This window comes from Vicia villosa, linkage group LG4 (assembly GCF_029867415.1).
Source record: "Vicia villosa cultivar HV-30 ecotype Madison, WI linkage group LG4, Vvil1.0, whole genome shotgun sequence".
In the NCBI taxonomy this organism is placed as follows: Eukaryota; Viridiplantae; Streptophyta; class Magnoliopsida; order Fabales; family Fabaceae; genus Vicia; species Vicia villosa.
The window spans coordinates 188,203,266-188,215,610 of NC_081183.1; the positions used below are offsets into that span (position 1 = coordinate 188,203,266).

At 41.7% G+C, this 12,345-nt stretch overlaps 1 protein-coding gene across 1 annotated transcript; it reads left to right on the forward strand.

The window, feature by feature from the left end:
- The first annotated feature begins 6,660 nt into the window (after positions 1-6,660).
- On the forward strand, positions 6,661-8,052 carry LOC131598548 (uncharacterized). Its single transcript, XM_058871135.1, has 2 exons — positions 6,661-7,399; positions 7,640-8,052. The coding sequence occupies exons 1-2, from the start codon at positions 6,661-6,663 to the stop codon at positions 8,050-8,052; spliced, it is 1,152 nt and encodes a 383-aa protein (XP_058727118.1).
- The last annotated feature ends 4,293 nt before the right edge of the window (positions 8,053-12,345 follow it).

Genomic DNA, 12,345 nt, shown 5'->3' on the forward strand with positions numbered 1-12,345 from the left:
TTTCTTGCACTGTTTTGATTTTTGCCCGATCTTTTACCTGTAAAATATAAACAAAAGAGACAAAACACATATTTTTTTGATTTTGGTTAGTATAAATAAATAGAAGGCTATAAATGCTCGATAATTCCCCTCAGAGATAATCACAGTATCAAAGATAAAACTTCACAATGGTGCTCTTGATTGATGATTGAATGCAATTGATGTATGATCTTAGGGTCAAAAATTGGGATATGACAGCGGCTAATTGGCTTCGCCCGGCGGCTCAACGCAGCAACTTTTTCACTTTTTTGGTCAGTCAGGCTCGCCCGGCGAGCCCAAAATTCGCCCGGCGAAACACACCAGAAACAGCAAAATTTTCTGCATTGTTTCGCCCATAACTTGAGAACCGTAACTCCGTTTTGCGCCCGATTCGAAGCGTTGGAAATCTTATTCAATTCTCTATATAAAAATGACAAAATGGAAACCAAATTGATGATTTTTATAATCCATATTTTGATCCTTATTCTTTGATGAATTGATTTCGTAGCTCAAAATCGCGAGTTTGAAGCCGTGTCTTCGACACTTTATTGCTCATGCTCCAAAGACGCCTCAATACCTATAAAATGAATAGAAAACTATCAAATAGTACATAAAAGAATCAAAACACGAGTATAAACAAACTAAACTTATTTACACAAAAGTTGAGTTTATTCAACCGAAATTAACAACAAAGAGTCAATAAGTGCACTAAAAAGTATATGCAAAAATAGCTACATTTTGCACTTATCGAACTCTCCCTAACTTGAACTTGTTTGTCCCTAAACAAGAATCAACTAACTCAAGGAAACAAACTCAAAAAATCCAAAAATCACGAATCAACAAGTTTTGAGAAAAAGAAACAAATGTATGACTCAAATGCAAAATAGTACACACAAAGTAAATATACTTACCACTAACTACGACGACAACCTAAACATGACACAAATGCTAAATACAATTAATATACCAAACATTCTAAAACAACACTAGTTCAAAAATGAATCACACCTAGCACACAATCATCGGTAGATGAAAAACACAAAAGTGGGGTATTTTCACTCATCCAACAATCTAGCAAACAAAAAGACTAAATTATGCAACTATCCAAAAATCATGTTGAAAACACAAAGGCAAGAATCACAAGGATTTTTCAAGGTTGTAATGTGGCTTGGTTAATGTCATACCCCAAATTTGTCCTACCCTTTAATTTCTAACTGGCTTAGGCTTCGCGTTCATGTACATACATCACTTAGGGCATAATCCATACCCATGCATTCATATCATAGGTGCTATTCAAGGGCTAGCAAGAAAAAGCTCCGTTGCAAAGAAGTTTGATCAGAGAATGAGAAGACTGAGGTATAATCATGTGGTTCTATGTTTATGGAAGCTCCTGGATTGGGGTGTCTCTGCTTCAAATCAGGGCATTGATTAGAGGGTATAAGCTTGCAAATCACCTGGTCCTTTAAATCAGGGTTTCTTTGACCAAAGTCAACCAGTTGACTTTCTGGTCGACATTTAATCAGAAGTGGCTTCTATGTGTGGAAAACTTCTCATACTGACTGTGTGGATGTGTTTGTTTGACTGGATGTGGGTGGAAGAGATTTAATCGGGAATTTCATCAATAGTCGGAAAAATCGGAATAGTTGACTTTCGGGTCAAAATCAGGAGAATTATTCAGATATCGACTTTTGGCGAAAGAATCGGTCAAAGAAGAGTCAAAGAAGTGAATAAAATCAAAAATATTCAAAACTGCCATTTTTGGAAAATAGTTGAAATTGGAAATTTCTAAAAATAGTAAGTTCTACACTTAGAAAAAATCTTGAGGTTTTTGGAATGAATGAACAGTCAGCTTTGCAGCCTGATTACATGTGGATTCAGGTACTATTTTAAGAAATGGTCAACATCAATATTATCCCTCTCATGGAGAAGGACAAGATTGTAGTTGAGTGTTTTTTCATTAGAGCCATGGATTAAGAGTTATAGAGAGGGAAAGTATGGAAGATAACACTGAAGGCAAGACAAGCTGGGCAGATTCCAAGGCACGCCCACAAGCTTTTTGTCAAACAGGTGGCGTGCCAAATCTCAAGCTAGCTTCAGAGGTGTATGAACGCGCTAAGAATGCAAACTCGATATTCATCTCTTCTCCTCCATGCCCTCTATACATGGAAACAAGAACCAAGTCAATTGAGTAGGTATTGAATCAATTGTGAAGCTCCAAAGTCATGCCCCTACCAAGTCATGCTCTGCCAAAGATCTGGGCCAGTATGTAAGGCACAACGTAAGCATATGATCAAGCACATGGCGTGCCATTTTCAAATCCATTTTTCTTTCTCCACAAGTCCCCATATTGAACAAGTTTGGTCCTAAACTAGCCTTTGCCATGCCCTCTTTCCATTGGTCCAGGATTTACAATAATTGAGAAAGTAGTGATCGAGATATGGAGTCCCTAAATCATGTTCTGACTAAGGCCCACTTTGCCAATGTCCGAGGCCTAAGGCAGGTCACGCGTGCAGCCCTTTAGTCAAGATGGAACGGCAAGTTCAGGATCGTTTTCTACCTTTACCAAACCTCAATTCAAGATCCTTTGAACATCAAACATCCTACACTCTGTGTCATCTTTAATTAAAGGCCAAGTTTGTGCCATTTAGTGAACTATAGTGAGACTTAGAGGTTGATGAAGTTGGTATCATGAATGATGCATGTGAAGCTAGCATGTTGTGAAGCTGCAGTATGCACCAAGCTCCATTTCCATCCAAGCACACATTCCTTGTTCACTAAGTGTAGGAAAAAGCTACACTATAGTCCCACTCCAAAAAAATATCACCATAACACTTGTATCTCACTCTATATAAAGCCACCACATCACACAATACATACACGGATTCACTCTCAAAATACTCAACTCTCCCATTCTCACATCACTCTCTTCTCTCTACTTCACTCCCTCTCATTCCATCACCACCGGCCACCCTAACCTCCCCCCTCAACCAACTCCGGCCACCCTAATCTCCCCTCTCAACCAACTCCGGCCACCCTAACCAACTCCCCTAACTACTTCCGGCCACCACTTCTCAAACTCAAACTTCAGCATCAATCACGTTCATCTATTGCCATCATGATGCCATACTGAATAAGGTCTTCACCTTCATCGCGAGCTCAAAGCGTTCAGCCGGCTAAGCTCATTTCACGGTGGCTAGAGAAGCTGTTTAGTGCGCGCTCATGGTTATCACCAGAGACTAGGATTTGTGTAGCTTCCTCTCCATACTGAATCAAGGAACGCTCAGGTATACGTCTGAACTCTTTAAATCTTGCATTCGAACGCTTCAAAACCATCCGCATCTTGTTCAATATATTGTGGTGTATGTTAGACCTTGGTGCTGTGAATGAGATTAGTTTTGCGTGTTACGTTTGACGCTTGAATGTCTGATTCGCGTATTTGAGTTCAGTGAAACATAAGGTTCATCCTGATATCATTAGCATAAGTTTTGATGAACATACTAGATGTTAGGGTTTTTGATGTACACTCAGTTCTGAGATTTAAACAAGAATCGGTAAAAACTAATGCCAGATCCACGATCGGCGCGAAAATCCGAGGCGGATGATGTTATTTTTTTTGATTTCTGGAATTTTGTTCGTGTCTCCGCCGTTGGTGTGGCCGGAGAAGACGACCGGAGCGTCGCTCCGGCGTCTGCTTCTGTTTCCTGGCACTTCCTTCCGAATGTATACGTGGCAAGTTATTACTAGTCCATTTCCCATTCTATATGCTGTCTTGCCCTATTCATATGATTGAACGATGCGTTGCTATATTCTGATTGGCTCAGGCAGTTTTTTGTCTTCTAGTCACTTAACCATAGTGTGACCTATTGATGCATAGTCTTCAGCATGTGTGCCACATTAATATCCATAATGAGACCATGTGATAAATAAGTAGTATGCTGTGAGTAGTATGTTGGATGAAATGAAAGGAAGTATAGTTCATGGACTATGGATACGATGGGCCTGGAATGTTATCACAATTACACCCCTCAATTACTACTGCATGCGCGTCTTACCAGATCTGGGCCACGATATGCGCTGCCTTTTTTTACACCTCCTAAATTCGAGCCCAAATTGCCTGCTGTTTAAGAATTCAGTTCAAACTCTTTTACTAATTCACCCCTCTATCTGGCAGATTCTATAGAAGCAATAAAAAGTTTGCTTTCTTTTATTTTTGTTTGTTAAATCTCCTCTTCTCTAATTTTTATCAAATAAAAGTAACCAAAAAACGTTTTTCTAACCAATTAGACTTTTTTTAGAGTATTATATTTTAATTGAATTTTAATTGTTTTTTAATTTTGATTGGCAAATACTTGATAAATACTTAGCTTCTGTAAGTTTTAATTCTTGAAAATAGTTCCAATATGAATAAAAATGCAATTTTCTTGTGAGTAATTTTCATGAATAGTTTAGACTCTAATCATTTTCTTTTTGTGAATATTTTCTTATAATGTGAAATACCAAATAACTTCTTCTTCATTTCTATTAGAAGTAATCAACAATTAGGCTTAGAAATTAGGCTAGTCTCCCCCATTTTCATTCTTTTTCTTTTATAACCATAAAACATCTAATAAAAATACTTGAATAAATTCCCCATAAAAAATACAAAGAAAATACTTAAAACACTAATAATCAAAGTGAAAATCATTAAAAAGGGAATGGAAGCTTGAACACCCCTTGCTTTAGGGAATGTTCGAGTGCTTGGATCTCCCTTGCTTTAGGGTTCCATTCGAGCGTAAGTTCCCACCTCTAAAAAACACAAACCATAGAGTAACTCGAGTTTCCCTTGCTTTAGGGATTACCTCGAAACACTCAAACTCTCTCTCTCTCTCCTTTCTTAAGGGCATTGTTATCTCCGCTCTATTGCATCCTAGGTCGATCCCTTATGCAAGAGCGCGAGCGTTAACGCCGCCCAACTAAAAAACACAAAAACAAACAGAAAATCTTTAGCCGAGCTACGATAACTCTGATTCCTGAAAAGGATACGTAGGCAGCGGGGTAGGGCCCGTGCGAGTACAACTTTTATTTTCCCTACATTTTGCATTCATTTTGCATTTAGACATAGACATAGTATACACCCTTTTAGATAGAAACAGACATAGGTGGATACCATCGAATACGATGGGCGTGAGGGGTGCTAATACCTTCCCCTTGCGTAACCGACTCCCGTACCTTCATTCTCTGGTCGCAAGACCTTGTTCCTTCCTTTGTTAGGTCTTCTGATATTCCTTTCCCTTATGGGATAAATATATTGGTGGCGACTCTGTTCATTTTTCGCGAGCGTGCGACAGCTGGCGACTCTGCTGGGGATGTTGCTAGACCTGTTGCTGGTCCATCCTTAGTGAGTCGATCCTAGCCTGCGTTTGTTTGTTTATTTACTGGGTGTTTACTGGTTTTATGTCTATATCTTGTATATATGTTTGCATGTTTATTTTCTGCTTGCATATCATGTTTATTTCTGTTTGCACATCATGCATATGGATATATTCTGTGTTCCTTGGGGTCTTCTGTTCTGTTTTGCAGGTTGGGTGGGATGTTTTGTGAGGTAAAAGGCCCACTACCCAGGCCAAGTGACACATAGGATTAGCGTGGATGCTCATGTTGACTCCCGTGGCCCTTGCTACGATCGAGTTCAGCATGGGGTACCACAACTGGGCGAGGTTCTTTCATGGAACACTGTGTCTGGCACCCTTGCTGCCACAAACACTTTGTACCCTATGGGAACTGTAGACCCTAGTGACCATTAGGGACCACCTGTCCGTGTCTAGAATTCATACCCGTGAGTTTGGGGTGGGACAGGATACTAGCCTTCATCATACCCGGATTTCCATTTTGCAATCTGAAGCCGGAATTTTGAACCTGCTACGTTCAGTATTACCCAGTTATTCAGAGTTACGAGGGACATTCAGTCTCTCACCGTATCACACACATGACGCATGACACATCATGCTATTGCATCCACCTCACTTCATTCGTGGAGAATCCTAGGGTCCATTTCCAAAAAAAAAAAAAAAAAAAAAAGATCTATATACACTCTTGAAAAGAAAAAGAAAAGAAAAAGAAAAGAAAAAGAAATAGTGAAAGGACTTTAGGATTCTCCCAATGAAATGCATTCCGCCATATCATTTAACATGCATGTTCATTTATTTTTCAGGAACTTTTGGCTTTGTCTCCGACCAACACATGGCCACACCAATGAAGACTGTTAGACGCAACCCCTCTTATTCTTTCCTGAATCTGAATCTGGATTCCGTTGGGTGTTTAGCAAAGAAGATTACGCCAGATGAGACAACCAACTTCAGAAAGGAATATGGGTACATTCTGAGTCTTCTCAAGATGCCGTTCACCAAGTACGAGCAAGAGGGAGTTCATACTTTGCTTCAGTTCTATAATCCTTCCCTCCGCTGCTTCACGTTTACCGACTACCTCTTGGTCCCTACACTGGAAGAGTATTCCCTATTTCTTGGCATCCCTATAAAGAAGGAAGTGCCATACTATAGCACCATGAAGGCCCCCGATTCCATTGAAATTGCTAAGGCTCTTTATTTGAGCAAGTCGGTCGTGGAAGCAAATCTCACCAAGAAGGGAGGAGGTTTTGGTTTTTGCATGGAGTTTCTGGTTAAAAGGGGTTGTGAGGCTGCTGAAGCAAAGGAATGGGACACATTTAGGGCTATCTTGGCTCTAAGTATATATGGCATCGTGTTGTTCTCAGACATTCCTAATTTTGTTGACATGAATGCAATTCATATATTCATCTTGCAGAATCCGGTTCCCACACTCTTGGGGGATGTTTATCACTCCATTCATCACAAGGGTATTCAGAAGGGAGGTAAGGGAGGTCTGGTTAGATTCTGTGCTCCGTTGTTATACCGATGGTTCAGGTCACATCTGCCTGAGCGTGGCGCTTTCGTTGATAATAGGCACACATCTAAATGGGCTGAAAGGATTATGGGGCTGAGGGCTAAAGATATTGTCTGGTACAATAGCGCTTTAGATGACAGGGAAGTTATTATGAGTTGCGGAAAGTTCAAAAACGTACCTCTCATGGGTCTTAGGGGTGGAATAAACTATAACCCCGTCTTGGCCAGAAGAACATTTGGATATGCTTTTATCAGTCCACCTGAGCAAACAGAGATAGCTGAGAACATTTTCTATCATGTGGCCACCGACAATGGGCAAATGGCAGAAGCTGTGCAGGCTTGGAAGAGTATTTGCTGGAGAGATAAGAAACATTTTGGTCAGCGAGATTGTGCTACTTATGAGGACTATACTAAATGGGTCGAATCTGTGGTTGCTGTTCGAGGGATGCCTTTCCCTCCCAAGGATCCTTTGTACCCCCCTGCTGGTAAACAACCCGACATTGTCTCCATGCCCTGTTATAATCAAACTGTGGAAGAGAATCGAAAATTGACTGAACAAATGGAAACAATGCAAGTTAAGATGAATACTGATAGGCAAGAGAAGCTTTCTGCTCTTCATAAGTTGAAAATGAGAGAAATAGAGCTTGAAGAATTGTATGCTAGAGGAAGTACTTCTCAGAAGAGGCCAAGAATGACTGTGAATTCTAAAACTACTGAAACCCAAGAGAAAAAGATAAAGGAACATTACGAGGCTCAGTTGGCAGATTTGACTAAAAGACTCCAGATTCAGACTGAAAATGCCAATTCAGAGAAGACTCGTCGAAAGAAAGCAGACAAACTCTTGTTGGATCGTCAGAATACCATAGAGAAGTGTTATGAAGAGATCAGAAAGCTGAAAGGCCAGATAAGAGAAAAAGACCAAGATAATGTCCAAGTTCAAGAGGAAGCTAGGTATTGGGAGGTGAAGAACCGCAACATGGAAACAATGCATTTCAGAAAAGACCTGCTGATTCAAGAGATCATCAAGAGGCCCACCCGTGCTGAGACCAAGAAGCTCTTTGAAGAAATGAAGACTTGGAGTGATAAGCACATTGGAGATAGCCCTCTTCGCCATTTGGACATGGGAGATCCTGCTTGAATGTTGATTTTGTTGTAGAATCACCACCAGATTTGTTGGATGGGATTCCTGATTTTATTTCTGTATTTGTTGGCTCATGGGAGCAGAATATTTTGTACTTCAAAAACTTGGTTGTGGAATTAATCGATTATGCTTCCTTATCCTGTTTGTTTATCTCGGTTGTGCTTATCTTGGTTTTGCTTCACTATCTTCTCCGTTATCTTGTGTTGTTGGTTTGAGACAAAGCTAAAAAGTCTTGAAAATAATAAAACATGCACACATGCACCCATGCACACATAGCATACCGCATTTACAGGTTTTTATCAGATTCTAATTGGGGTCCCTTCCAACAGATTTCTTTTCCGACGACGAAGCTGACTTTCTTACATCCTTACCGCACCAGGAGTAACGAGAGAATCATGGAACAATTTGAACAGAATCAAGCTGCCCTTCGTAGGGATATGGATATTATGGGGGAAAGAATGACCCAACTTATGGAGACTCTCCATGCCGTTGTTCAAGGACAAGATGAGCTCAGAAAGAGCGTCGCTAGTTTGGTCAAGGATGTTCCCACCAATTCTGCTGACGGAGGGGTGAAGACCAAGGAGACTCCTATCAATGAGACACTTAAAGTAGTGGATGACCACCATGAGGTTATTGATCTTGAACATGATCTTACTGCTGAGCTGACCGAGACTGCTAAGATGTACCAAGCTCTTGAAGAACGCCTTAAGGCCGTTGAGGTTGCTAAAACTTCGAGTTTCGACACTGCTGCTATGTGCTTGGTACCTGGGATTGTCATTCCCCCGAAGTTCAAAGTGCCGGATTTTGATAAGTACAAGGGAGTTACCTGCCCAGAGACTCACATTCGTTCCTACTGCCGTAAGATGGCCGCTCATGCTGAGAACGAACCTCTGCTTATGCATTTCTTCCAGGATAGCCTCACTGGAGCCCCGTTAGAGTGGTATATGAAGCTCGAGAGGTCTAATGTTAGTACTTGGGGAGAACTTGTTGATGCCTTCTTGAAACAATACCACTACAATACTGCTATGGCTCCTAGCCGTGCACAGCTGCAAAATATGTCACAGAAATCTGAAGAGTCTTTCAAAGAATACGCCCAGAGGTGGCGTGAACTTGCTTCCCGTGTCCAACCTCCTCTCTTGGACCGCGAGTTGATTGATTTGTTTATGGGAACTCTGAAGGGGCCGTATCTTCAGCACATGGTTAGTAATACTTCTCCTTCCTTTTCGGATGTGGTCATCATTGGTGAGAGGGTTGAGAACTGTGTCAAAGCTGGTACCATTCAAGGTGTTACTAATCCTAGCAACTCAAGTGGTAATGGTAAGAAGCCGTATTCTGGGTTTGTGAAGAAGAAGGAAGGTGAGACTAGCACTGCCTCCGTTGACCAAAGCCGAGCTCCTGCATATTCTGCTGTTCCACCTCCTTATTATCCGATGCCTTATGCTGTTCCTAGCCCATATGTCCCTCAAGCATATGCTGCTGCTCTTCCACAACCATGGATGGCACCCCAACAGCCTTTCGTACCACAACAACAAGCTGCTGCTCCTCAGAATCGTCAACAGAACCCTAGGCCTCAAGGTCAAAGGGGCCCACAAAGAACAAGATTCCAAGATAGGCGTATTGATCCGGTTCCGATGTCATATGCCCAACTCCTCCCTCAGTTGCTTGCTGGCCAATTGGTACAACTCCGTGAACTTGGGCCTCCGCCTAGTCCTCTCCCTCCTGGTTATGATGTTAATGCCCGATGTGAATTTCATTCAGGGGCTCCAGGCCATACTATTGAAAAGTGTAGAGCATTCAAATTGAAGGTTCAGGATCTCCTTGACGAAAAGCTTATCTCGTTCACTCCTACTGGTCCTAATGTGCAGAATAATCCTATGCCTCCTCATGCTGGTACGACCAATGCTATTGAGTTATGTGATGATCGGATCCTGGTAAATGATGTTAATGAGGTTAGGATACCGCTAGCAGTTGTCAGAGAGTATCTTATGCAACAAAAGGTTTTGTGTGAACTACATGACTACTGTTTGCAATGTTCTTCTAATCCTGAGGAATGCACTAGGTTGAGAGAGGAAATCCAGAAGCTGATGGACGAAGGCGTCCTTAGGGTGGAAAGGGTTGTTCCTAATGAAGATGTGGCCACTTTAGAGATCCCTTACTATCCTGCTGAAATGTCAAAGACTCGGGACACTTCTTTGGTCATTCATGCTCCGAGTACTCCTTTGGTCGTTCAAGCTCCGAGGACTCCGTTGGTTATTCAGGTTCCAAATGCTCCTTTGACTCCTTCAACCTCATCTCTTGCTCTTTCTCCTGTGAATGATTCGAAGGCTGTTCCTTGGAGTTATAATGCCGTGTATATTCGAGGGAAGAAATATGATTGTCCTCCAGTGGGTAATTCGAGCATCACTAATATTACTGGCACTAGTGGCATTACCCGTAGTGGTCGGATCTTTGCTGCCCCTCCACCACTTCCTAAAGAGACCAATAAAGAGGCTAGTACACAAGCAAAAGGAAAGCAAGTTGCTGTTGATCCTCCTGTAACACGTAATGCACAAGATGCCGAGCAACTCTTGAAGATCATTAAGAAAAGTGATTACAAAGTGATTGACCAGCTTGATCAGACTCAGGCCAAGATCTCCATCCTGTCTCTCTTGGTACATTCTGAAGCTCATCGAGATGCTCTGATGAAAGTTCTGGCTTCCGCTCACGTGACTCAAGACATTACCGTGCCTCAGTTTGAAGGGGTTGTGACCAACATTGCTGCTGGTAATTGTTTGGGTTTTTCTGATGATGAACTTCCACCTGAGGGTAGAGCACACAACAAAGCATTGCATATCTCCGTCAAGTGTCTGGATGCTGTGTTGTCTCGAGTTCTGATTGATACAGGTTCTTCTCTTAATGTGATGCCCAAGGCCACTTTGTTTAAGTTGAGTATGGATGGGATTATGATGAGACCATGCACTATGAGTGTCAGAGCATTTGATGGTTCTAGAAGGTCCGTAGAAGGAGAAATTGATCTGCCTGTCTTGATTGGTCCTCACATGTTCTACGTTGCCTTCTACGTTATGGATATAAGCCCTTCATACACTTGCCTCTTGGGTCGTCCTTGGATTCATGCTGCTGGAGCTGTGACATCTACTCTCCACCAGTGTTTGAAATTTGTTGTGAATGACAAGATTGTTGTGATCACTGGTGAAGAGGATTTGATTGTCAATAATCTGGCGTCATACCGTTATGTTGAAGTGGAGGGAGAGGTACAAGAGACACCTTTTCAGGCCTTAGAGATCGTGTCGGTTGATAAACTCCCCGTGGTTGAGAATAAGAAGGAACTCGGAGCACCCCTCTCGTCTCTAAATGATGCTAAGGCCTTCTTAGAAGCTGGTACTCCCCATAGTGCCTGGGGCAAGCTGATTGATGTTCATGAGAAGCGAGACAAGTATGGCCTTGGGTATCAACCATCCTCTTCTACTCAGCTCAGCATAATTCCTGGAAAGAAGGTGATTCCCCCCATTTCTCAAGTGTTCGTCAGTGCAAGCACCAGTTCTGGAAGTCAGGTTCTCGCCGTGGATGATGATGATGAAGAGGATCTCTCCAGATTTATTTGCCATGCTGCGCCTGGACAGGAGCTCAACAATTGGACTATCTTGGACATCCCCAAAGTCACTTTTATGGAGATGTAATTTTCTTGTTTCGATAAGTCATATGCTTCGCCCTAAGCATTTTGACCGCTTGTATAAAGAAGGGCCCCCATGTTGCTTCAATTTGTTTAATATTGAATGAAAATCATATTTTCGCATGCAATTACTGTTCCATTTCTTTCATTTTTGTTTTACTTTAAAACTTTTTCAAAAATGGCAAAGCTTTCTCTCTTTTCTTTCTTTTTATGCGATGCATTCTAAGGCATAAATCATCCATCGTGCAGATCCTGCTCGAATTCCATCAAAAATGATATTGTTACAGATCCACGTCTTAATATCCTTGAGAATCCAATTGACCAAGCTGATGAGGATAGTGGGGAAGATTGTGAAGTCCCTGAAGAACTGGCAAGACTTTTGAGACAAGAGGAGAAATCTATTCAGCCGCATCAGGAAGCCATAGAAATCATCAACCTCGGTTCAGAAGAAGCAAAGAGAGAAGTCAAGATAGGGGCCGCTTTGCAAAGTGATGTAAAGAGAAGGTTGATTGAGTTGCTTCGAGAGTATGTTGATATCTTCGCCTGGTCATATGAAGACATGCCTGGTTTAGACACAGACATAGTTATGCACAGGTTACCGCTCAAACCAGAATGTCCGC